This window comes from Neolamprologus brichardi, chromosome 3 (genome assembly GCF_056152115.1).
Source record: "Neolamprologus brichardi isolate AB-2024 chromosome 3, ASM5615211v1, whole genome shotgun sequence".
NCBI lineage: Eukaryota > Metazoa > Chordata > Actinopteri > Cichliformes > Cichlidae > Neolamprologus > Neolamprologus brichardi.
This window is the reverse complement of record NC_142106.1, coordinates 53863759-53890504: the sequence shown is the minus strand read 5'-3', so window position 1 is coordinate 53890504 and position 26746 is coordinate 53863759. Positions and strand designations below refer to the sequence as shown.

The window sequence follows — 26746 nt, the reverse complement described above, 5'->3', positions numbered from 1 at the left end:
CCTTACAGTAAAGGCCTCAGAGGCCTCTGATCTTACAGTAAAGGCCTCTGATCTTACAGTAAAGGCCTCTCAGGGTTTGGTTTCTGTTGGCAGGGTCGACGTGCTGAGTTAGACATGCTCCAGAAACAAGGCAAAGAGGATCCACAGGAGCTGCAGTACAAGCATCACTGTGCCTGGCTGTGGTGAGAACCACACTCAAACTTGCTTGTATATGTGTAGACTGTGTGTATATAAATGGTAGTGCTTTTGTACAAGGTCTCTAATCTTACTGTAATGACTGTAGTGTGTGTGTTTCCCTGCTGTGTGGACCAAACTTTACATCAACACTTTGTGGTAACACCTGCACTATGGAGCCAAAATAACTGGTTCTGAACCAGCAACCTCCTGACCAGTAGACGACCTGCTCTCCCTCCTGACCATGAAGAAAGTGAATCATGGTTTTCAGGCCTGTCAGTCACAGGTGTATAAAGTCTGTGGCTCGCTGTCAGGAGCTCAGGAAGTTCCTGGACGCTGTCGTGATCGGAACAAGCATCGTTGGAAAATGTCGTGTTCACGCTTCTGCGTCTCGCAGTCCGATGGAGGAGTCTGGTTCAGCAGTTATCAGGAGACTGATACTCGTCTGACTTTGGTGGTGGAGGGATGATAGTGGGGCTGTTTTTAGAGGTTGGGCTCAGCTACTTAGTTCTGCTGAGAGGAATTCTTAATACTTCCAAATACCAAGACATTTGGGAGGATTTCCTGCTCCCAACATGAACGTGTGCACAGGAAGAACCTGACTGGCCTACAAAGAGTCCTGACTTTGACCCAGCAGAACATCTGTGGGATGAATTGGAGCGGAGACTTATTTAGAAAGCATGGAGGGAAGCAAACAATCCACCAAAGAAGACCCAGGACTTTGATCCAGGATTTTAGCTCCTCGGACAAGAACAGGAGGACATTCCTGTCCCAAGGTCCAGTCGAAGACATTTACAGACTGTTACAAAGATGCTACGGCGTCTGTCTCAGCGCTACACCATCAAACTTACGTTCTCCAGACTTAGTTTCCCCTAAAATGTTAGTTTTTCTCAGTTTAAACATGTGATTACATTTAATCTGTAAATCATCCTGTTTCATTTACATGTGAGACGCCGTCCTGATGTTTTTGTATTACGGTTGTAAATAGACTAAAGTGCTGATGTGCATCACTGCTTTAACAGACACTGGTCACCATCTTCATCACGTTCTTCATCTTTTTAATGTGTTGTTATTATTTTTCTGACACAGGGCCAGAGATCAGCTGGCAGATGTCATCAAAGCTGCTACAAAGTGAGTCCCCTACTCGCTCTGTTTCATAGGAAACGTTTGGTGAGCAGAGTAACCTGATGTGAGCGCTGTGACTTTCTGTGGGTCGTTTCAGGGACAGTCCTGTTGTTCAGGGAAACGCCATCTTGGCTCTGAGCGGCCTCGCCGCTGTTCTGGCGAAGTATGAGAGCAACCTGCCCACTGATGGTGACGGCAGCCTGGGGGTGAGACGCCGCAGGGTCCTGTTACACAGTGTGTTTGCTATTTCATAATCATAGAGATGCTGAGCTCAGTGCTGTTGGACTCGATAGGCTGGACCAGAGTTCGTGGCCACAGGAAGCTGGTTGACCATGGTGCTGGACACCCTGCTCAGCATCAGCAGCAGCAGCTTCAAGTCCAAAGGACGAGTTTTCCCCTGGTTTCTACACGTGAGTTTCATCAGCTTTTACATAAGAAACCGTGATTGGCAGATGATTCGAGTTCTTTAAGAGTCGTGACAGTGACGTGATGAAACAGAATCAGCTGTTTCTGAGCCTCACACTATGAACACTTTACTGACCCTCAAAAGTAAACATGCAGTGATTCACCTGCCCCATAAACCACATGTTATTCTAAATAAACACGAGCTCCGTGTGATTGTCCGTCTGTTAACTGCAGCCTGCTGGCTGCTGTGGTTCAGAGACGCTGATGTGGCTGCTGTAGCTGCAACACCAGCGTGTGTGTCAGATTAACACTGTTGGATTTGTTAGTGTGGAGCAGCTTTTATCACTCTGAGCTCTGAAAGTGTTCATCAGTGTGAGTGAGGGGAGCCGCTGACTGTCTTTAGCACCTGTGCTAACACTTTCAGCACTCGGTGCCTTTCCAGACGTGCAGACGTGCTAGCGGCACTAATGCATCCCCATGGCTTCAGAGATGTTTGAAGCTGCACTTTATCCCGAGCATGCAGTGAACCAAAAACAACTTTATTTTGATGACTTTCTCACAAAAAGAAGCAAAACAAGCCTGAAACATCGCTGCATCGACACGTAAACCAGCTGGAGTGTATTAGCATCAATATTCCAGTAAACGTGGTTCTCACAGCTCAGCGAGTCTTTGCTCTCTAACACATGTTGCTGTTGGCTGCACAGTCGTTGTGAATATAAAGTTGCTTTCTTGCATTGATTACTTTCACCCTGTGCTGCCTCCTCAGCGCTCCTACTCGGGTGAGAACACAGCGAGCACCATAGCGCGCTCCTGTGCGAGCCTCGCCCTGTCGCTGCTCGTCTCCGTGCTCGTGGTGCGGCAGCGGGACGGTCTGACCCACATCCTGTCGGCACTGCGGGCCGGCCTCCCGGGCTCCCCCGCCGCAGACGACTCCCAGGCCGTCCAGTTCCACTCCGGGCTCGGTCTCGGCATGGTGCTGTCCACCCTGCTGCACCAGCGCCTCAGGTACAGAGTCTGCAGGAGGAGATTCTGATGTGAACCAACAGCGTAACGCTTACTGACTGCCTGTGTCCTCTGTCAGTGATGAGTCTGCTCAGAAGGATGCTGATCTCCTCTTCGGCCCTCTGGATGCTCTGGAAAGTTCCTCTTTCAACCCCAACCTGGAATACAAGTACGTCCTCTCGTGTTTGCAGAGAGCAAACTGACATCACATGGTTGGTAGGAAGCTGGAAGATTCAGCCGTTACCAAGGCTGCATTTCTGCTGCTCAATAAAAGAGCTCGTTTGGCACATTTACTCTTTTTCAACAGACACATCTGGAAGCTTGTTAGGAGTTAATATTCAACAGTGAAACAGGGGTTAGCATATTAAATGTGCTCTTCCATGTTCTCGCCTTCTTTCCTCAGCACTGGCTGTATACTGGGTCTGGGTCTAGTGCTGTCTGCCTTCTGCAGCAGCGGACAGAGGAGTCGACGTGTCCGTGTCAGCCTGACACTCGACAAGCTGCTGGCCAACCTGCAAGACTGCAGTGGACGAGGACGCATGGTGCAGGAGGTACAGCAGCCCTGCACACGACTCACACTGACGCCAGAGCCGAGGTCCTGAAGTCTCTGACGCAGGAACAAGTCTGTGATTGTAACTCTGCTCAGACACGTTTGTGACAGAAGAAGCTGAAATAGTCGTTTTGATGAATTATCTACTAAAGACAGTTTCTGCTACATGAACATGAAACAAGAGCTAAAACTTTGAGCCTGATGCTGATGTGTGAACTTTGACCTATGACCTCGAAGCACTAAAATGTGTATCTTATTATGTTTACCGTACGATTGGAACAGATTCGTCTTCTATAAGCTGTGAAAACGTGTCGTCGTGACCTTGTAGAGCAAATAAAAAGTGTGTAACACAGATAAGCTTTGTTTACTGTCCAAGGTGGAGACGCTGCACGGCCAGTGTGGGGTGAAGGTTGAAAACTGTGCCGTATAAAGTTTTCACTGACCTTCACATGTGTGTGTGTGCAGGTGTTGGCGTACTCTGTGGCGTGTGTGAGCGTCTCAGCGTTCAGCGCAGGTCTTATTGACGCCGCCAAGGCCGAGGAGGTCACGGACACGCTGCGCAGCCTGACTGAGGAGAGCCAGCAGGTCAGTAGGAGAGCTGATGGGGTCATTCTGGCTCCAGCAGCTCTTTGTGGTTTCATTGATGACCCTGTGTCCCCAGACCCCGGGCTTCTCCCTGGCTCTGGGGTTAGCGGTCCACGGGCTGTCGGTGTGCGGCCACGGCAAAGCAGAGCACATCCACCCTCACCTGCTCGCAGCCTGGATCAAAATCTTACTGGCTGAGGTACAAAACCTCACTTTCTACATCTCAGCCTAAATGTTCATGTAAACGATGTCCAATCACGTGAAAGGATGTTTGGGGTCCCAGCGCTGACCTTTGTGTTACAGGGCTGTCCCACCATGCAGCGGCTGGCTGCTGTCAACGGGCTGGTGGCGTTGGTGGGATCAGAGAGTTACCTCGTTCAGGTAAGACGCTGCAGCTTCATGTTATCACCTGCTGTTGTGTTTCTGAGGATGTCTTTGTTTCGTGGTTTCAAGCATGTGGAGCCATAGATGATCGAGCTCATGTGACCCTGTAAGGTTTGAGGAATCACCATGGTTACCATAGGAACACACTGGCAAACCCAGTATTTAAAAAGATGTGATGGATGCAGATCTGTGTCTTCTGTGCAGCCATGTGAAGCGTCCCCGTGTTCATAAAGAGATGCAAACACACCTTTAGTTGAATGAATGAATGAATGAATGAATGAATGAAGGCTTTCTTGGCCATATGCAGGTTGCCCCGCAGAGGAATGGGACCCCCCCCCCCCCGACTTACACACATAACAAAGACATCACATGGGGATACAGTCGGAGATCGGCAGCGTTACAGAGAAAACACTGAAAAAAGTGCACAACAATGGGAAAGTACAAGAGGAAAAAAAGAGACCTCTACTCATGCTGGGAGGACAGCATGAGGACAGGAAACAAAAAAAATTCCTCTGCACAAAAAAAGCACATAAATGTCCACAGTACAACATTGGAGCACGTGACCACAGGGTTGGGTAGGGGGTGAGGAGTAATCCGAAGGAAACACAGCAGTCCTCCTGCACAGCGCTACCATTCCAGCGCGACACTCAGACCCGCCGTCTTCCCCCACAGGAAACAAGCATCGAAGGCGTTTGGAGAGGGAGGGGGATGAGTGCGTGCTTATCAGTGTAAGTGTATGTGTGTGCGTGTCCAGAGTTCAGCTGAGACAGTGTCCTCCGCTCTATCTAAGTAAACAGTCTGCTAGCCAACCCAGGTGGGCTTGGGATGGGAAGAACAGTCATCACACAGTCATCATCAGGGAGTTGTTGTTGTTGCACCAGCCTTGGGCCCACAGCTGGCGACGTGGTTTCCACATGTTGAATTCGTAGATTTTTCTGTTATACGAGCAGCACAGGAGAATTTAAAGCTGATTCATTAACACTCGGACGCTGGTCTCTCGATCTCCCGTTGGAGAGCCGTGAGCCTCCCCATGATGGTATCAAACTTCTGATCCGTGGTGTTGTCATTCTTTTGATTCTGAGACCAACAACAACAACAACAACTGCAGTGATCCGTTCTGTGATGTGATCCAACTTTCGCTCAAGGTTGTCATTTTGAGCAGGGCCCTCTCTGATGTATCCCACCATACGCTCAATGGTGTTGTTTTGAGCCTTCACAGCAGCTGTAAGCGTCTCCAAGGTGTTAACCATGCTGCGTTCGTTGTGAGAGGCCACGCCTCGTCCCATCGCTTCGATTCCAGCGGGCAGCCTTGGGGGGGGTTTGAACAGCCGGTTCCACTCTCTCAATTCTCCGATAAGTCAGGGCCAAGCCAGCTCCGATCAGCAAGAACCCTGTTATCATGGTTCCGAATAGGTAAACATCCCACCAGGCACATGACTCTCCATGTCTGCCACCCGTCCATCGTGTATCCGGCAGGGAAAGTCCCTCCAGGGCACTCGGGCTCTCCCGAGCTCAGACTTCTCGTTGAGAAGAGGGTGTCAATAGCATTCAGAGACCAGTTGATCAAATCCATAATTCTCTTTAGGTTTTAGAGAACAGACTGTGAGAGACTGTTCGAGGGAAAGTAATGCACATGAGACAGACAAGGACACAAGAGGTTAAGCAGGGAAGATAAGGGGAAGGAGGAGAGGAGAAAGAAGTGCAGCTAAAGTTAGCGACAGTGATGCTGATTCTCCTCTGATGCAGCTGAAGAGCGAGACGGAGCTCGTGTCCAAGCAGCAGAACAGGCTGAATGAAGTTATTCGGGCCGTCACACAGGTAAGAGTTTACTTATCACATATTACTTTACTCTGATTACTACACACGATACTCTCCCCTCTGCTCGCTCCTCAGAGCGTCTGTTTCAGCCACTTGTCGGCTCTTTGGTTGCAGATCATCACGTTCTCTGGAGCCATCGGTTTGCAGTCCAACAGCGCCTGTTTGCTGGGACATTTGCACCTGGCCCACATGTCCAGCAGTCACAGTCACACAGCAGGTAACACAGGAGTCAGTGGGCGGAGCAGAGCTGGATGCAGCGTTAGTAACACTTTAAAATGATCTACTGGGCACTAACTACTTTGATCCAACTCCCAGTTCCTCCAGATTTCAGTTACCTCTCAGAGAAAAGTGTCGTCAGATCCACGACGGAGTTCGTCACAGAAGCTGGACAAAAAGGTTTGTGACATCTACAGAGGTCGTTGTGTTTGAAGCTGTAACTCTGTAACATCGTCTCTCTCTGGGCGCAGGTCCTCAGTCCTCCCATCCAGGCCTGGTTAAGACCGCTCTCACCGCTTTGGCGTCAGTCGGCGCCTCTTTCCAGTATCCGCCCATCAACTGGAGCGCCGCTCTTTCTCCTTTAATGAGGATGAGCTTTGGTAAGAGTTGTCGCTCAGTGCTGTCCGTGAAGCCACAGATCCTGTTCAGTCGATGTTGTTGTTGTGTTTTGTAGGAGAGGATGTGCAGCATCAGTGTGTTGTCCTGGCAGCCTGTCAGACCCAGTCCTCCCACAGCGCTGCTCTGTTTTTGGGCTCCTGGTTGTCGCCTCCCCTGGTCCACAGTCTCAGTGTAAGTTCAGTTGGGTATTAGCGCTGTGACAGCTGATATTCAGTCTCCATCAGGTTTATAGGCTGGTCCACTTTAATCTGTTGTTTCTTGATATCCAGCTTATATGTGAACAGGTTTCTTTAGGTGTTCTTAACAGAAACAGGAGCATCTACGGCCTCACCTCTGAGCTCAGCTGTTTCTCAGTCGTACAGCAGCTGAAGAAATGTCTGAATAAACAGCGTTTGGCTTCTAAAGCTGAACAGATGCTCTTTAACCACGACACACATCCAGTCTGTCTCTGCTGTAGGAGAGCGTGCTGAGTCCAGTACAATGATGAAGGCTTCAGAGATCCTTACTGGCTGTCTGTCTCCCCCAGTACCAGACCCGGGCCCACCTCTATGAGACTCTGGGCTCATGGATGAAGCACGTGACTGAGGACAAGCTGCAGGTGTATGTGGAGAGTTTGGGGGTGCAGCAGTTTGAGGAGGACCTCCGACCCCAGCGCGCGTCCCTGTGTCGCTCTGTGCTGCGGGGCCTGGCTCAGGCCATGGCCCTCCCAAACCCCTCTAGCAGCTGCTGGACCATCCTCTGCTCTGCCACGGAGAAGATCTTCACCTTCCTGCCCGACCGAATCCAGGTGCAGTGTAGCTGCTGACTGTTATCACTGACACGTAGAAGCTTTTTCTTTGATGCATGGCTCTGTCCCTGGTTTTACGCTCGGGGATCGTGATATCCTCTGATGTTCCCATCCACCCAGAGACACGAACAGGAGCATAAACCCATTTTATTCAAAGCAAGAAGCTGTGACAGATGCTGCTGTAGGTGTGCAGAGCTTCAGTCACCGGAGCTCGGCTGGAAATGAGCTCTTCTCATCACCACAGCAGCTTCAGCCCATCGTTCATACGCTGGTCTAGATCACGCTGGTCTAGATCGACCAGCGTGATCTCGACCAGCATTTTCAAAGTACAATAATAGAAACAGGCAAACAGTCAAACAGCTAAAGTTGTGTGAGGATCACGGGCAGTTAGACTCATTTTAGCCTTTGTCCAAATCCTCTGTCGTCTTTACGTTGAGCAGCATGTTTCTGAACCTGTGACATCATTAATCTCATCAGTCTGAAGAACAGCACAGTGCTCGTGTTTCATGGTACTTGATGCTACATTTCAGCTTTTGAACGGCTGGAATCATTTAGTTGATGATATGTGCGCTGGTGTGTGTCGCCTACCATTGGCTCCCTGAGTTTAACAGCTGCTAATAGCTGAACCTGTTAGCCGTGCTCTGTTCACCTTTCTGTGAAATCAGCTGATCTCCTTCAACCTGCTGTCTTTGTCTGTTTTGAAACCTTTGTGTGGAGCAGTCTAACAGTTAAAGCCTTTTATTCGTGCTGCTGCTGGGCCCTGCTGGCATCGAGCTTTGCCTCTTTAACACATGAACACAGGTTCAAAGGTGTTTAAATGACACATTTTAACTAAAAAATAACAATTTTTGTGTTTGTGTTTGATTTCTTGTACATTTATTTCAGGATGATGAAGTGGATCTGTATGTGGGCGTGGCCAAGTGTCTGTCTGAGATGTCTGACACAGAGATTGAGAGGATCATGAAAGTCTCTGAGGTACAGTGTTAATAACACCAGCAGAAAATGAACAGAGGGACCACGTCCACTGTTTCCATGTGCTGAAGCGCGGGCAGAAGTACGTTTGGTTTACAGGTTCAAAGACATGTTGTTGGTCTCATAGTGGAAATGGAAGTAATTCCAGTGACCTGTAGCTCATATTGCTTTATTACTTATAGCTGTCAGTGTGTGGACAGTAAAACCTGCATTCTTCCTGATGCCCAGCAGGGGGCCCACTACACAAGTGTGTATTTCTAAAAGGAGCACTTTAAGTAAACGTTCAGTTTGACCAAATGTAACCATATAGTGATTTAAGCTTTCAGTAATTTAGAGGAATCTTCCTCACATGGTTACTTTATTCACTTCAACAACAGTCGTGCTTTATACTGTGAGGTCGACCCTACAGTAATAATACAGAGAAAACCCAACAATCATATGAGCCCCTATGAGCAGCACTTTGGCAACAGTGGGAAGGAAAAACTCCCTTTTAACAGGAAGAAACCTCCGGCAGAACCAGGCTCAGGGAGGGGCGGGGCCTCTGCTGTGATTGGTTGGGGTGGGAGAAGGAAGACAGGATAACTAAACATGAAATGGTGACAGGTGTGTAGTTTGAAGCCCTCTCAGCTGCTGCTGACCCTCGTTGTCAGATCCTCTGCTGGCTTCCTTTCAGCACACGTGCGGTGATCACGTCACGCCTGTCATTCAGTCTGTGACGGTTCGTTGAAGCTCAGCGTGCGCTGTGGCTTTAACATCTCTGCGTTCTGTTTAGACTCAAATGGAGAAGACCTGCTTCGTCTTAGCCTACCTGACCTCTCAGGGACGAGTGCCCCTCCTTAGTCTTAATGATGTCATTGCTGGGGTCCTCCGTGGTTGGCCGAGCCGCAGAGTGGGGTGGCTCCTCCTGCAGACGTTTTACCAGTGTCGCCTGGCAACCAGCATCAACACAGGTGAGACAGGAAGGCGTTCCTACTGCGTGGAAAGTGGATCTCTCCTGATCTAACAGACGACTGACACCTGTGTGTTTTACCATGATGGTTTTCATTTAGTCAGCATCTTTGTCACAGGCATCTCCAGACGGGTGGAGTGGCTCCTGGAGCTGATGGGACATATCCGAAATGTTGCCTACGGCGTAACAGACGTCCAGCGTGGAGACACCAGATCGGTATGTTTCTGAGTGACCGCCATGTGACACATCCTCCTCTTCCTCCCAGCAGCTGAGCTTAGCTAAATGCTGGTCTACCATGACGGTGCCGTGTTAACTACAGCGAGGCTGCTCTCGAGCATCAGCAGTAGAGCAAAGCTTGCTGCTGTTTGCTTCTTCTGTGTATCTGAGTTGGTGGAAGCAGATTCTGTGTCGTGTGTTTCTAACTGAGTGTGCTCTGCAGGCCACCGACTTCCTGTTCCAGCTCTTTGCTGCTGCAGTAGTTTCCTGGAGTGACCACATCATGCCACTCCTCTTTGGCATCCGGGTCCAGTGGTTTCCATGGCAGCCAGACCCCAAGCCTCAGGCTCTAACACACGGTCTATATGGCGAGGAGTCGTCGGTGGACGGCGCCCTGTCCCGGTGCCTGTTAGCGATGTCCCACAGCCTCCCTCGGCTCCTGGACAAGGAGCCCTGGAGCAGCCAAACGCCCAAGGTCAGTGTTTGTGCTGTGAACTTTGACCTTTAGCTCAAATGTCACTCGTTGTAAACGTGCAGAAGGGATGACCCCGTGTGTGTGTCTCAGTTCATAGACTGGCTTCTCAGCATCATGGAAGCTCCTGACCAGAGCGTGTCAGCATCAACGGTCAGCACAGCCAGAGGTGAGCAAAGCAGCCTTTTTCCTACTTACACATTTCATAATATTTCACTCTGTTTGAACCACAGCAGTACACAGACTGTTGTCTCCATAAAGTACTTCATGAAATCACATCTAAACAGTTTAATTAGATATAGATTATTATTATTACCATCCTTGTGCAGGTCTCATTGAAATTAAGACCTGGCCTGAGTTTTGTCAGGTTCTTACATCCTCGAGGTAAAAACTTCACTATAAAGCCAAAAGTACTCCCCTCTCCAAACCACTGAATGCAGGTGTTCAGTCACTTGTGGCCACAGGTGTATAAGCCCGAGCAGGTGTTTGTGCTGCTGATAGGATGGCACCTGAACATAAACTCCAGTTGAGGCGACAAAGTGGAAGCAACTGGGAACGACAGCGTCTCTGCTGTGAAGTGATAGGCCATCTAAAATCGAAGGGCGGGGTCAGCCACAGCGTGCACTAAGCACTTTCTAACATTCATCCACATGACAATCGAACGGAGCAGTCTGGGCGTGGTGGAGAGTTGTTCCAAGTGTAAAGCTTGGAGGAGAGGGCGATTGTGGTGTGGTATTTTACACAGCTTCGTGCGTCCAGCCCGACTGTACTGCAGCACAAAGCACAGTGAACGGGTTTGTGTGGAAGAACTTGACCTCTGTGGGATGAGTTGGAGCGAGGACTCAGCCACACCTTCTGATCCAAAATCAACCTGACCTGCTGAAGCTGTTATAATTGCAAACTAAATCATATGTATTCAGGATGGAAAGTCAGAGAAGTGTGAAGGTAGACGAGCGAACACGTTTGGCAATAGTGTATTTTCATAGGTTTCACTAAAGTGACCACTACACCACCAGCTGTGGTTTCTTCTTTACTGGTTTTGCCCCAGAAGCTAAACCTTCGTGGTAAAGCCTGTATGTTCAGGTCTCCTTGTGAAATGCATCGTGTGTTTCATGGACTGGTTCTTATGCAGCACTGTTCTTCTCTGAGCGGTTTATACTCATGCACGCACGGCTTTCTGTGCTTACATCGCACTGCTGTGGATGCAGATGTGTGTATTCAGGTTAGAAGCCTGAATTTCAGCTCAGACACATGCAGGAAATATTTCTGTCAGTGATCACAGAGACAGAGCAGTCCAACCAATCATGGCCTCCAAGGACCTGGTTGTGTCGGAGCTCCACCCTCACCACGTCCCTCAGACAGGGTCGTTGGACTGTTAGTTTCTCTGCACTGTTGCAGGTTATCTCACAATATCAAGTTACCATAGAGGGGACTGTTGTGATTCAGCTCTATATACACAAATGATGATTTGGCCAAATGAGCTCCACAGTCCTCATCTGTGGCAGTCTTTACATGAGAACTAATGCACCATGTTTATTAGACACTCAGCTGACAGCACTGTTGGAAAAGAAGGTGTGGAAAGAGCAGGCAGTATTTTAAGAGAGGTTTACTCAAACATCAGTGTTCATACAGGCAGGATATGCTGAAAAAATGACCTGGTCTTCAGAACAGCCAGATTCCTCTGATTTCTCTGATCTCTCTGATTTCTCTGATCTCTCCTGTGGTTCCTTTCAGCTGCTCTGTTGGCACTCAGGTCCTCTGCAGAGTTCAAGAAGAAAGCCGTGTGGACCAGAGCGTACGGCTGGTAGCCCAGAGGAGCCTCGGTGTCCTGCTCAGGCGTTGCTGCTCGTACGCAAAGACACACACGGCTGCTGGTCTGAGCTGCTGTTTAATGTTAGACAGTAACTGTACTGTAGGAATCTGTGCTGTCAATAAAAGTGCAACAGAAATCATTTTGGGTCTAGAACATCCTTTTCTCTCTTTACAGCAGATCGTTAAATTCGACTTCATCCGTAACTCCAACGAGCTGTGACTTCATGTTACTTCCTCTTCCTGTTCCACTTCTCCAGGTGGTGGTGCCTCTCCTTCAGCAGCTGCCCGACTGTGAGCGAGGCTCCTGAAAACCAAGCAGTGTTTTACATCACAGTTACACTACAGTTACAGTTACACTACAGTTACAGTTACACTACAGTTACAGTTACACTACAGTTACACCACAGTTACACAGTTACACTACAGTTACACTACAGTTACACAGTTACACTAGAATTACACTACAGTTACACTACAGTTACATCACAGTTACATCACAGTTACTGTACAGTTACACTTCAGTTACACTACAGTTACACAGTTACACCAGTTACACCACAGTTACACCACAGTTACACTACAGTTACACTACAGTTACACAGTTACACCAGTTACACCACAGTTACACCACAGATACACTACAGTTACACTACAGTTACACCACAGTTACACTACAGTTACACCACAGTTACACCACAGTTACACTACAGTTACACTACAGTTACATCACAGTTACACAGTTACACCACAGTTACACCACAGTTACACCACAGTTACACCACAGATACACTACAGTTACACTACAGTTACACCACAGTTACACTACAGTTACACCACAGTTACACCACAGTTACACTACAGTTACACTACAGTTACACCACAGTTACACAGTTACACAGTTACACTACAGTTACACAGTAACTTCATTCATGACACCAATTTAACATCCCCAGATAGAAGACCCTCCTCAGTGTTGTCACCACAGACCAGGTCAGAAAGCTCGGACACCAACTATGATGATATGACAGTGAGGCCTGTAACTGTTCTTCATCGTCCTAGTCTTCCTCAGGAAACTGTCACTCGTAGTTTTCCCAACAGTAACAAATCAGGAGAACCTGAGAACGTTTTGTGTTCTTTTCCTTCAGTCTGTTCTAGTTCAGCTGGATTTAGGTCGTGTTAGTGAAGCGACCGACCTCTGTGTCTAACATCTTTTTGTCTCAGTTAAGGTTCTCGTCTAAACGTGTTTGCTGTTCATCAGCCTGACAACGGCACGACTAACCGTCTCATTAACCCTCATCCAACCAGCATGTTTAACATACAAGGACGAGCGACTGAGGACCACAAGAGTTAAAAAACTAATAATGGTAACATATTTCTTAGTTCTGTAACGATTATGCAGTATCTAAAGAAAAAAGTAAAACTGTCTCTGCAAAGTTGCAGTGGCCTATGCTGCAAGTCTGAAATGTATAGTTTAATCTATCTTACAGCTTTTATTAAGTTTAATCCACATTATTACTCAGAAAACCTCACTGGTATCAGAGCTTTCAGTCATTTTAAGTATCATTTGCACAGGGAAGTTGTGTGTAAACATGGACAGAATCAGATCAATGCCCACCAAAAGTGAGTCTGATTTATCGAGACAAACTTTAACGTGGCTGCACGCAGAAGCTGAAACAACCAAAGCTAATGAAAGTAGTGGCTGACTGAAGACGACTACAGTGACCATACATGTAAAGGAGGAGCTTGGACTCAAACAAACGTGCTCCTGTGCAGCACGTCCATCAGGTGACTGTAATGTCACAATGGGTTGTTCTCCGTCTTACCAAGAGTGAGGACAGGCAGGTAGAGCGCCAGCACCACGGGCAGGTGGCTGTTTGGAGCTGTTGTTGAGTTGAGTGGACACGACTGGGAGGCCGTTTGCTCAACATAAGGCAGCGCCTGATAGATGGTGGCAGCTGAGAGAGAAACAAAAAGGGGAACAAACGCTTCACTTGCTGTGCTTTTACTTCATTCACTATCACAGTGTTATTGGCCTGTGTGTCGCTGATACACAGAACGTTCCTCCAGCACTTCTGCTTACAGCACAGAGGTTACTCGCTGCAGCTGGAATGCACTGTGCTCATTTCCTGGCTTCATATCATCAGCTCTGCTTGGCTAACCCATTTCCTGTTGGCTCCCAACACTTCCCTTACACAACACTCTGACCACACAATGAACCTCGTAATGTTGAGAAGTCAAAGTACTTATGAGCTCAGCTTTCAGTTTGTTGGAATAAAAGATGGAAACTCGATGATTTAACACCTTCAACGATGACTGTGAGGATGTATAAGGGGATCCAGAGCGTGTAGCGAGTCCACAGCATGGTGATGGACGGCTTCTCCATGACACACAGCAGCTCGTGAGGATACCTGTCATCAAACCACAGGCACAACTTATTGGACGAGAAACAATGTTTGCATCTGGAAATCCACTGGAACTACGAATGTACTCAAATCATCACGTCGTATATCATAATTCATCTACATATGGTCTAGTACAAATACGGCATTAAGGATATTATTATTATTATTATGATTATTATTATTATTATTATTATCATCGTTATTATTATTATTATTTTTTTATTATTATCATTATTATCATTTTTATTATTATATTATCATTATTATTATTATTATCATTTTTATTATTATCATTATTATATTATCATTATTATTATTATTATTATTATTATTATTATTATCATCATTATTATTATTATTATCTTTTATTATTATTATTATTATTATTATTTTATTATCATTATTATCATATTATCATTTTTATTATTATTATTATCATTATTATTATCATCATCATTATTATTATTATTTTTATTACCATTATTATATTATCATTATTATCATTATTATCATTATTATTATCATTATTATTATTATTATTATTATTATTATTATTATCATTATTATTATTATTATTATTATTATTATTATTATTATTATTATCATTATTATTATTATTATTATCATTATTATTATTATTATTTATTTTATTTTTTTATTATTATTATCATCATTATTATTATTATTATTTATTTATTTTTTTATTATCATTATTATCATATTATCATTTTTATTATTATTATTATTATCTTTTTTTATTATTATTATTATTATTATTTTATTATCATTATTATCATATTATCATTTTTATTATTATTATTATCATTATTATTATCATCATCATTATTATTATTATTTTTATTACCATTATTATATTATCATTATTATCATTATTATCATTATTATTATCATTATTATTATTATTATTATTATTATTATTATCATTATTATTATTATTATTATTATTATTATTATTATTATTATTATTTATTATTATTAGAGACATTGTTGAAGTTCTGCCTTCAGAACAGTCAGTCTGTCCACAACACTGGAACAAATGTGGATGTTTGCACTTCAAATATTTAGATGTGAGTGTGTGTGCACGTTCATAACCTTCTACTGATACACACATCATCATTGTTAATATTAGTATTATGTGTGTGTGTAAATACGCTCCCTCCTCAGGCCTGGTGTTATGGTGATCACCATGAACCAGAACACCAATGCCCGGGTCACGGGCCGGTGCATGAGTCGTTTGAGGCTCCGCTGTGACATTTGTGGGTTTCAGGGTTTTTATTGTTACTCTGGTTTTTTTCCTGTGTTATGAATAAATCTTCGGTACTGGTTTCATTTTGTTGTGTTTATCTGCAACACCTTAAAGGCCGGTCTGTGGTGCCAAAAAGGTTGGGGACCGCTGGTGTAAATAATAAAAACTCATTAAAGCTCCAGTCAGATATGCTTGGTTGCCCTGTTTTTTTGTTTTAAATGTACTTAATTTTTCGATTATTATTAAATGAAATAAGTATTTGTTTTCTCCTTTCTTGCGTATGTGCAGTTATAACTTTATCAATAACTACTCTTATTGTTCATGAACTACGGCGTGTCCCTTTCAGACATCACCAACTTAATATTTTCCATCTAGCAGACAAATCAAACATCATGTATCAACATGTCACAAAGTGGTTTCTTTTTCACAGAAATAACCAAAAATATTTCCACTGCGACCTGATATCAGTGGATCCTACACTGGAATGTAAACTGGCTGTTTAGGGGGAGGGTTCCTGCCCTGGGTATCTGCTTAGAGGGAAAGTAAGACGTCATGGTTTAAAAATGTAGATAGTTTGACACATTAGTAAAATAAATGCATTAGTGCTGAGAGGTCAGGTCCAGGGAGTGCTGTTCAACTGTAAGGAACTAAAAGCTTCTTAAAGCTCTGCATCCTGTGTGCTTTTAAAACGATTTATCAAAGTAAAGTTGAAGTTTGAAAAGCCGATGTGTTTGTGCATCACTGTAAAACTACATTATTGGGTTCAAATGCAGCTGCGTCCTTATAAAACCTGCGGTGCGTACCGGAGGAGGTCCAGGACGTTCCAGAAGAAGAGCTGCACACACACCACCGGTTTACTCTGCAGCTCTGAACCAAAACAACAAAAGTGCACAAGTGTGTGAGACTACAGATTCTAGAATCAGAACTGCTGATTTCATTACTCTGAACTTTTAAAGGCAGGTTTTGTATCTGAGAGCAGGGACACTTGCTGTGTTCAGTGTGACTCGTCTCTGCAGCAGGTCAGGGCTCTGATAGTTACAGTTAGCGGGTGACTTACTGGGCAGGTGGATCCTGAGTGTCTGTTGAGTCAGGGTTCATTATGGTCCTGGTTGCTACTGGAAATAAAGAAACAAAAGGAGGGTGTGTTGTTCAGGAAGTACTGTAGCTCAGCAGGTAGAATTACTAACTGGAAGGTTGGAGGTTTGATCCCTGGCTGCTCCAGTCTGCACGCCACGGTATCCTTGGGCAACATATGGAACCCCGACTTGCTCTCCGATGCATCCATCATAGTGTCATTGTTAGAAAAAGAAGTGCTTGTGTGAATGAAGCACGCTGTATAAAATGCTTTGACTGCTCATATAGAAAAGCAGCTTATAAGAACTGCTTCATTTTCCAGATAATTCCACTATTAAGACAACAGACATTTGGGAGGCTTTCTCCTGAGAGTAACACTGAAAGTCTTGCTGCTCCTCCACAAAATGAACTCTTCAGTTTAGATTTGATTAAAGACACGGCTCAGCTAAACACAACTCAAACTAATCTACACTATTTTTCTTTATTACGCAGCATTTTTATAACTATTTCCAGATGTTTCTAAAGATGAAAACAGAATTAAACTCCAGCCTGATCCGTTTCTGAGGTTCCTGACTCTGAACGTGCCTCAAACGCCTCTCTGATCGTTTCCTTCCGTCGCTTTTACTTTTGCTTTCGTGAATGTTGTGGCGCAGTTGATCGTCTCCATGTTAAGGTAACGTCAGCAGTCTGTACTGTTTTCCTGGCTAACATCAGCTGTGTGCAGCTTAGTTTCAGCATAAATCTGCTTCGTTTTATGTGAGATCAGAGTCTGGGAATGAGACAGAAACAGTTAGTTGATGATCAGCAGCTGAACTCAGAGTCGATGTTACTGTGGATCCACTGACTGATGACTGTAGGCAGCTTCTCCTGCCTCCATCAGTCTGTTATGGAAGCCCGTTTCCACCAGAAAAAAGGATCCATAACTCGAAATTTCGACTTATAACTCGAAATTTTGAGAAAAGTAGCTCGAAATTTCGAGTTAGTTCTGCCAATCAGTAATCTACGTACAATGCGCACTCAAAACCGCATTGCAACAATCGGCGCTTTCGAGAGTACGTTTGCTGATATTAACGCCATGTGATTCAGCTAATAACAGAAAGATTTCATCATTTGTGAAGCCACACAGACAATAATCAGCAATTTGTGCATTTATGACTGGCTGTAATTCTGGTATCTTAGCTGTAGTATGTGTAGCTGAGGGCTTCAGCTTCCGGGTAACAAGGAAATTACGTAATTCACGTAAATTACTGATTAACAGTTTTCTCAAAATTCCAAGTTAATAAGTTGAAATTACGTGAAAATAACTCGAAATTTCGAAAGAGTTGCTTTTCGGAAGTCGCTGCCAACACTTCATCTATAAAATGCATTTCTCTGCTCGTTCGCTATAGTCTGCTGTCGTATTTGTATGCAGGTTATTTTCCTTTTTCAGTTTAACTGGTGATATTCATTCGTGTATTGTAGGTGAATGCGCTGATGTTAGATCATAAATTCTGCAGAGTTAGTAAACTGGCCGTTTTTGCTCAATAATTCCTGTTTCATGTTCAAACCATCAGACAGAAACTCTGCATTTGTTTTTATGTTCTTCAGCCTGTTGTTCTTGAGGTAATCTGTGATGCGTTTAATGACCCTCCACATGCTCTGAGGGTCATTTGAAGAGAAACAGAACTTCGTCTTTAGAGCATAAGTGGGTTTTTGCCCTCTTTATGCCCGCGGTCAGGCTCTGTTTATTGTAGTATAACACTCATAGGACACGGTGTCCTGCTGCACACACACTGCACACAATGACAGCTGCAGAGTTTGTGTCTGATGTATTAAGTATGAAACACTGTTGGGATCAAATCTGGTCAGAATGAATCCAGGTGCAGGTGTGTCAGTTTAGGACCACTGGACTAACATCCAAGTGCTCACAATATAAAGTGTATTCTGTAGCAACATCCTGGTGTTGCAGCAACAGTCCCACATGGAAACGTCAACAGTCAAACTCAAAATCTCTTTTTGTCAACAATAAAATGACAGCAGACCAATTTGAACAAAGTTGGTAAAAAGCTTCAGAAATTAGTAAAATATTAAACAGTGTCTTGATGCTCAATCATCCAGGTAAGGGTTAGGTAATGCTGTGATTGCAGACATTCCCCAACTCTCTGTGAATGGGACTCATGGCCATTGATCAGTGGTTGTTGATCAATGGCCATGACCTCCCAGCCATTGTGCAAATGTCCTGTTTATAAGGTTGGAAACCTGCAGTCAGCTGAGACTGAAGGAGTCACCTGGAAGAGTCATGAAACGTTTCTCCCACTGAAAACATCCAGATGAACAGAATCAACTTTTGGGGATTAAAACGTGTCTGAATTAATCAGTGGGTGCTGAGTGGGTCAGTCAGTGTGTCTGCTGGGCTGATTTGTGTTTCCTCTGCAGGTGAAGGTAGAAAGTGTGTGTGAGCTGATGTGAATTGAGCAGCATGGATCAGTGTGAGGACAGAGAGGAGGGAGTCCCTCCCTCTAAAAGCACTCTGTGTGGGGAACATGAGAGCCAGACCAAAGCTCAGAGGTGAGATGACCATCTCTAACTGTCCATGACTCTTCTCCATGTCACAGCTCAGCACTCACATCACTGCTCCATCATTATTCACAGGAAGCAGCCTGGACCTGCGCCCAGCTCTGTGTCCTGTAAGAGTGACCGGTCTAGAAGTCTTGGTATTGAGTTTAAAGTCTCTGCTGCAGAGAGGTGAGCTGTTAGTAACAAGAACTCTCTGATTTAAATGATTTTGATGTTTCCTGGTTTCTAAAATGCATCTCTGTAGCAGAGCAGTGTCTCCAAGGACACACAGGCTCAGCTGTAACTGTCAGTTTATCTGGTTTTAAGACACATTTGGACACAATTGGCTGTTTTTAACTATGTATTTTAATCAGAGGTGTAAATTTAGACCTCACACATCTGGATCCTAAACTATGATAGAAACAGCTGCTAGCAGTGGGTAGTTTGACTTTGATACGCTGCTCTAGAAAGCAAACAAAGGTTTGTGCAGCTCCTCTTCAGAAAAGTGTTCAGAGAGCAGCTGCTGTATTAGACAAAGGCTCGTCGTGTGAGCCCAGATGTGTGTAACAGCTGGATGAAGGAGAACCATCACAGTCACGTCTCCATCCCGCCTTTATTGATGAACTTCCTGTTGCTTGCAGATGACAGGAACACAAAGTGTTTGTGCCACGTGATGCTGCAGGATTTGTTAACATGTCCATGATGGTAACATCTCCTCGTCTAACTGCAAACACATGAGCGCTCCTAACGGCAGCTATCACAGCCACACAGGCAGACTGTGTCTCACTGTTGCATTCAGGGACATTTGTTTTCCTGTAAAAAGCTGAACTCTAATCTAAGAGAACTTACTGACAGGAAACAGCTGCATTATCTGCAGTCTGTGTGATCACAGCTGCTTCAATCACTTTATCAGAGAATTGATCATTGAATAAAACATGTTTGTGTCTGCAGAGGTCAGAGGTCACAGTCTGCAGGATCCAGCTGTCCGTCTGTGAGGAGTGACTGGTCCATACATCAACCTCCAGACTTCAGTGGTGAACCTGGACCAACGAGGTCAGAGAACTGTGATGACTCCTTTACATGTTTGCGTTTTCCTGGATAAATATGACCAAAGATTCATTAAAAAGATAAAAATATTGGACTTTGTCCTGTAGCGCTGTGTGGCAGGCAGGATTGGCCCCAAACACAACAGGATGAAGTCAAAGAGGCAGCTTTATTTCAGCTGTGAACATGCAAACAGCAGAAATAAGGAAACATAACTGTAGGTTTGCAGTGAATGAAGCCTCAGCTCGACGCTCCACTTTGTCCCTCTTTTCCTTCTCCAAACAGCCACATCAGGAGTCTTTGATGGAGTTTTAAAATATTTAATTACAAATGTCCAAAGATGGGTTCAGGATACCTGAATCCACAATTATTAAAGCTAAAATAGTTCACAGGGTTTGGACTTTGTTAGGTGACGAGAGAACATCAAAGTGTTTTTATCTTTAAACAGTATTTTTATCACTTCAGTTGCTCTCACAGCCCTGTTTGTTATTTTACCAGAGCTCTTATGTTTCACTCAGTGCTCCCACCAAACACCTTGGAGGACACATTAGTGTGATTTAGATTTCATTGGTGGAAACACCAGTCACACAAGCTAACCCATGGAGGCAGCAGCAGGCTTTGTGTTTGGTAAAGTCTGTTGGCTTAAACTAAGAGAGTTTAGTTTGTTAGCACAAAGAGCTGTCAGCTAAAGCCCCGAATGCACTTTGAATACAGATGAACTGAGAAAAACACTTTAAATACAGCAAACAGTCAAACTGACAACATCTTTTTCTGCTGATCATCCACAGCAGTACATTTAGCATTCATGCTAGCAGCAGGCTATGACTGTCCACTGAGCACCAACACAGGTAGGAGTGAGCAGTGATGAAGCAGGACTGTGGGCAAGTTTGAGCTACAATCCTATTGGCTTCTCAGTTTCTCCAAAGAAAAGGGGAAAAATTCTTGGTGTTGTGAAGATGTGAGTTGGTCTTGTTGTCGTGGGGCTGGAAGGATGCTGGCAGTGAGAGGCTTTTCATACAGTGTTCAGTAACAGAATGAGAAGAAAGCCACTGCACATGAAACAAGGTGCTCGTAGTGTTTGTTTACTGTGTTTGTGCCACAATGTCAGATCAGTTGTAGATTCACATGCAGACTTGTCCAGTGAAACCAGTGCAAGTACTGCAGTACAGAGCAAAGACTAAGCAAGGGTGTTATTGTAAACTTTAACAAAAGACTGCTATGTGACAAAGAGTAAGTACATTATTTTTATGAGATTGTTCATCATGTCTTTAATTTAATATTTCCAGTTTTTCCTTCCTATCTCATGAAGCTGTTACATTTATTGTTTTTCTTTTAGGATCAATAAGAGGCCAGAATCTCCTGGACCTGAACCCAGCTGTGTTTCCTTAAAGAGCAATGAGTCGAAGGACGTTTATATAAACTTTAAAGGATGTTCTTCTGCTGCTGAGAGGTAATGTGTGTCTAGATGTTGTTTCTGACTCTGTATTTATGAATAAATCCTCATGTTTAATATCAGCTCAGCTCTTTTTCACACACATTTCTATGTTGGTATGTGAAGCGGTGTGTGTTGGAGTGTTTCCACAAACACAGCAGTCAGAGTGGAAAGAGTGGATGTTGTAGGAGGTGTTTGTGTAGTGAAGAGGCTGAGTGTCTGTAGGACTCCAGCTGCTCCAGCAGGTGTCTCCTTTGTGCTTTGCTTCAAACACAGTGTAGGGAGGAGCTTCCACTCAGGTGTTTCAGGTGTTGCTGGATGGAGGAGGACAAATAGTTTTTCCCTTCAGTGACACTTCAGCAGCTCAATGTTCTGGGGAGATGTTTGTCTTTATGAAGGTTTATGGATTATTGTTCTTACTCTGGTTAAACTGAGCAATACATTTTCCATCTAACATTTAAAGTAAATTTCCAGGTGAAAAAAAAGATCTGCAGCTGCAGCCTCTGTGATGTTTCACAGTCTGAAAGTAACAAATTCAACCAGAGTTCAAACAAAGGCTTAATATACGTGTGTATTTGATATAATGCCAACAAGTACAAATAGGTGATCTTACAGGTCTTAGTCACAGAGCTCTGATAAGTCTGGTGACTTTCACAGTCAGCAATTTTGCTGCCTTTTATTTTATATTGGCCTTTTTAAAGCCCTTCAAATGCTCCCACATTCATACAGAGCTTTTAATAGCAAACTCCTTTACAGTCCTTCTCCTCTCACACACGATCACACGACTGATTTGTCTGCAGCAGCTGTGTTACTGCTAGTATTTTATTATGTGTGTAATCTCCTCATATTGTTCCTGTGGTTTAGTTTGACTTCCTTCTGCAAATTCAGCTGCTCTGTTGCTGATACACGTCTCCATGAATATGATTGATCAGATGCTGCCAACACCATGTGTTTCATGTGAACGCTCAGCTGAAACCCTGGGTTGACTTATCGAGTTAATAACAAGCTTCACGTGACTGTGAATGCTAAAGTGAATCCAGATAAAGGAAAGAGACCCTGCTAATGTTGGACTCACTTCTTAGTGTAGATCCCAGGAGGAAGTTCAACATAGCCAGCCATTCTTTGTGCTAGCTCGACCAAACCTGAGACCACAGTGCAGGATAATGATTATCATCTGTCTCTGTCAAGGACATTTAAAATCCACAAATAACAAAAATAATTATATTTGATCATTAAAATATGTTTTCAATTAAAAAAGCATGAGCACACTGGTGGATTACAGAAACATGAAAACTCGTTAACAGTAAAGTTAATTTAGGCGTAAACAAAGTGTCAAACATACTTAAGTAGAAGGACTGATGTTTGTGTTAAAATACCCTCTTAAAGCTGAAATACGGATTCAACTTTCTCCAAAAGATACTCCTGACACATATGGGATCACTACAGGTTTTCTCTTAGGCAGCGGTTGTCCTTCTCTCCTGGATCGGCTGGAGCTTTCTTTACGAGCCTTTCCAATTTTGACAAAAGTCCAGCTGGGATAACCACATTTACGCTACGTCCAGATGAACAGAATCAACTTTTGGAGATTTACGTTCCTGGATGATTGAGAATGCATCAAGACGTTCGTCCTAAAGTGTTATTCATGTTGTGACAGTCAGCTGCTTCAGCTGCTGCTGGGATGGGCTGTGGCAAAGAGAACAGAGAAAATCAAAATCAGAGTTTTTCTCTGAATTAAAAGCAAGGAAACAACAATATATTCTACATGGTGAAACTGATGGTTTATGGTGTTTGGGTCTGTTTTTCTGTATTTATGCAGATAAAGTGTAAACTCAGATGAATTATACCATCAAATTTTAAAGGAAAATATCAGGATGAGTGTCTGTGAGGTGAGAAGGACGTGAAGCGAGCAGTTTATCCCAGAGCTGAAGCTGCTCTGTGTGCAGAGATGAGCTCAGATTCCTGCTGTGATTGATCAACAGTCACAGAAATGTAGACTTGTAGTTATTACTGCAGTATGGTCACAGCAGATACTGATAAACATGTATTATGAGGATGGATGATCAAGTTTCTCACTCTCTCCTTTAAATCTCACTTCTTTTCTTCTTCACAGTTTATCTGTTAATTTATTAATGAATAACACTGAAAGAGTTTCTGTTATATTTCCCCTTGAACATCACCTTATTAGGGCGGCATTAGGAAATAGCCCCCCTCCAAAGAATGAATAAATGAATGATGATAATAATAAAATGATTAAAACGCAGAGCTCAGAGTGGTAGAATGGTCAAACATGGATCCACGGGTGGTTCAACTGCATTTGGTGACGTGACTAAAGCAAATCTTTCAAATAATCCCACTATCAACGGGATGTTGTCTCCTTTACTACGGTTACTTTACTTGGTCACCGTGTGAATTTCTTTGAAATGAACCAAATTCTTTTATTTGTTGGTTGTTGCATATTTAACCTCTACAGTCAGGAAAGGAGGAGATGAGGCCACAACAATGTTGGGTTGTAGCTGTGGTTCAGGTTAGAGTGAGTGTCCATGGAATAAATGTAAGTCAGTGAACTGGAAACATGACTGTGTTAAAACTTTTTTTTTCCTTTTTATAATGAGTCTAATCAAAGGTGTACAGAAGTATCTCCACTTTGACTTTTCTGTGTCACCATCAGAGCTTCTGCACAGTGTCATCAAATCTGGATTTTTGTGACTAACAGTCAATGATTTTAGTGATAAAGAAATGTGTTCACAGAGAGAGGAAGAGGAAGAGGAAGAGGAGTGGTGTTTTTGAGGAGGAGCAGCCATCCTGCTGTGCTTTGTGTCAGGAAGTCCTGAAGGATCCTGTCTCTACCAGCTGTGGACACTGGTTCTGCAGACAGTGCATCTCCTCATACTGGGACCAGTCTGCTTCATCAGGAGACTCCTCCTGTCCCCAGTGTGGAGAAAGATCCAGAAGCAGAGCTGGACTGCAGACAGCCAGTCAGAGCAGCTGTGTACAAAGTAAGACTGAACATCTGTCTGCTGATGGACTCATTTCTGAAAGCTGGACTTCTTGTGTTGTTCAGACATTGAAGAGTTTTCTTTCTCTTTAGTCTCATTGTTTTTCTTTCTTTCAGCAGATGTTGGTCTGCAGGAGGTTTTAGATGAACATAAGATCAGTCTGAGGAGGAGATGTGAACGTGTGACTGAAGGAAGTGATGAAACAGGAAGTAGAACCCTCCTCAACACCATCTACACTGAGCTCTACATCACAGAGGGACAGAGTGAAGAGGTTCATACCCAACATGAGGTGAGGCAGCTGGAGACAGCTTCCAAGATGGACGCCCTCCATGACGCTCCAATCAGGTGCCAGGACATCTTTAAAGCCTTACCTGACCAACAGAGACCCATCAGAGTGGTTCTGACTAACGGCGTGGCTGGTGTTGGAAAAACCTTCTCAGTGCAGAAGTTCACTCTGGACTGGGCAGAGGGCTTGGAGAACCAACATGTCAGTGTGGTGGTTCTGCTTTCATTCAGGGAGCTGAACCTGATCAGAGATGAGCAGTACAGTCTTCTGGAGCTGCTCCATGTTTTCCATCCAACATTACAGAAGGTCACAGCAGAGAAGCTGGCTGTCTCTCAGCTTTTGTTCATCTTTGACGGCCTGGATGAAAGCAGACATTCATTGGATTTCACCAACAGGAAGCTGCTGTCTGATGTCACACAGAAGTCATCAGTCAACCAGCTGCTGACAAGCCTCATCCAGGGGAATCTGCTTCCCTCGGCTCTCGTCTGGATAACTTCCCGACCTGCAGCCGCCAATCAGATCCCTCCTACATGTGTTGACAGGCTAACAGAAGTACGAGGCTTCACTGACGCCCAGAAGGAGGAGTACTTCAGGAGGAGATTCAGTGATGAAGAGCTGTCCAGCAGAATCATCTCCCACATGAAGACATCCAGGAGCCTCCACGTCATGTGTAGTATCCCAGTCTTCTGCTGGCTCACTGCTACAGTTCTGGAGCACATGTTGACTACAGAGCAGAGAGGAGAGCTGCCCAAGACCCTGACTGACATGTACTCACACTTCCTGCTGGTTCAGACAAAGAGGAAGAAGAACAAGTACCATGAGGGACATGAGATGAGTCCACAGGAGCTGACGGAGGCTGACAGGGAAGTTCTTCTGAAGCTGGGGAGGCTGGCGTTTGAACATCTGGAGAAAGGAAATATCATGTTCTACCAAGAAGACCTGGAGCAGTGTGGTCTGGATGTGACAGAGGCCTCGGTGTACTCAGGAGTTTGTACAGAGATCTTCAAAAGAGAGTGTGTGATCTTCCAGAAACCAGTCTACTGCTTTGTTCATCTGAGCATTCAGGAGTTTCTGGCTGCTGTCTACATGTTCCACTGTCACACCAACAGGAAGACAAAGGTGCTGAAGAACTTCCTGGAAAATAATCCAGATGATCCGTACTATTACATTTCATTTTCGGATGATTTGCTGATGAGAGTCATGGAGAAATCCCTCCAGAGTAAAAATGGCCACCTGGACCTGTTTGTTCGCTTCCTTCATGGCCTCTGTGTGGAGTCCAACCAGAGACTCTTAGTAGGTCTGCTGGGTCAGACAGAGATCAGTCCAGAAACCATCCAGAGAGTCATCAACAACCTGAAGAAGATGAACAGTGATGAAATCTCTCCTGACAGAAGCATCAACATCTTCCACTGTCTGATGGAGATGAACCACCTCTCATTATTTCAGGAGATCCAAGAGTTCCTGAAGTCAGAGAACAGATCAGAGAAGGAACTCTCTGAGATCCAGTGCTCAGCTCTGGCCTTCATGCTGCAGATGTCAGAGGAGGTTCTGGATGAGTTTGTCCTGCAGAAGTACAAAACATCAGAGCGGGGACGACAGAGACTGATTCCAGCTGTGAGGAACTGCAGAAAGGCTCGGTGAGTCCAGATGTGATCATTAACATCATTGATCAGTGTAGGTTAGTAGTTTAATTTTGAAAATAAAATCAGATTGTAACCACAAAGTGTTTGTATCCGTACGCTGCAACCTTCCACACCATTCCTTTATTGTACAGACTCAGCAGCAGCTCCATGGATCCCAAATCCAAGAGTGGAGAACAGATTTGAAGTGTGTCACATCCATGC

The 26746-nt window shown here is 44.5% G+C and overlaps 4 protein-coding genes across 4 annotated transcripts in view; 3 read left to right on the top strand and 1 right to left on the bottom strand.

The window, feature by feature from the left end:
* LOC148105841 (focadhesin-like) overlaps positions 1-12006 on the top strand; it is a 32272-nt gene extending 20266 nt beyond the window's left edge. Inside the window, exons 23-44 of the mRNA XM_087839049.1 lie at positions 94-182; positions 1264-1305; positions 1397-1505; positions 1593-1709; positions 2471-2709; positions 2786-2875; positions 3110-3257; positions 3722-3841; positions 3918-4040; positions 4145-4222; positions 5972-6043; positions 6158-6260; positions 6359-6439; positions 6511-6639; positions 6714-6829; positions 7185-7445; positions 8331-8420; positions 9190-9367; positions 9485-9582; positions 9806-10057; positions 10148-10223; positions 11789-12006. Of these exons, the coding sequence (XP_087695175.1) occupies positions 94-182; positions 1264-1305; positions 1397-1505; positions 1593-1709; positions 2471-2709; positions 2786-2875; positions 3110-3257; positions 3722-3841; positions 3918-4040; positions 4145-4222; positions 5972-6043; positions 6158-6260; positions 6359-6439; positions 6511-6639; positions 6714-6829; positions 7185-7445; positions 8331-8420; positions 9190-9367; positions 9485-9582; positions 9806-10057; positions 10148-10223; positions 11789-11862 (2685 nt within the window). The 3' untranslated portion in view covers positions 11863-12006. The remainder of the gene's footprint in view (positions 1-93; positions 183-1263; positions 1306-1396; positions 1506-1592; positions 1710-2470; positions 2710-2785; positions 2876-3109; positions 3258-3721; positions 3842-3917; positions 4041-4144; positions 4223-5971; positions 6044-6157; positions 6261-6358; positions 6440-6510; positions 6640-6713; positions 6830-7184; positions 7446-8330; positions 8421-9189; positions 9368-9484; positions 9583-9805; positions 10058-10147; positions 10224-11788) is intronic.
* Positions 1-26746, top strand: part of LOC148105837 (NACHT, LRR and PYD domains-containing protein 12-like) — a 219542-nt gene that overhangs the window by 76553 nt on the left and 116243 nt on the right. The gene's annotated exons all lie outside the window — the stretch shown is intronic.
* Positions 11901-16395, bottom strand: LOC148105840 (very-long-chain (3R)-3-hydroxyacyl-CoA dehydratase 4-like). The gene is made up of 4 exons (XM_087839038.1): positions 16339-16395; positions 14168-14274; positions 13690-13821; positions 11901-12170 (listed from the first exon to the last, which is right to left on the bottom strand). The coding sequence occupies exons 2-4, from the start codon at positions 14247-14249 to the stop codon at positions 12094-12096; spliced, it is 291 nt and encodes a 96-aa protein (XP_087695164.1). The 5' UTR covers positions 14250-14274; positions 16339-16395; the 3' UTR covers positions 11901-12093.
* On the top strand, positions 17619-26543 carry LOC148105839 (protein NLRC3-like). The gene is made up of 3 exons (XM_087830779.1): positions 17619-17661; positions 19241-19333; positions 24733-26543. Exons 1-3 carry the CDS (start codon positions 17619-17621, stop codon positions 26541-26543), a joined length of 1947 nt encoding a protein of 648 aa, XP_087686905.1.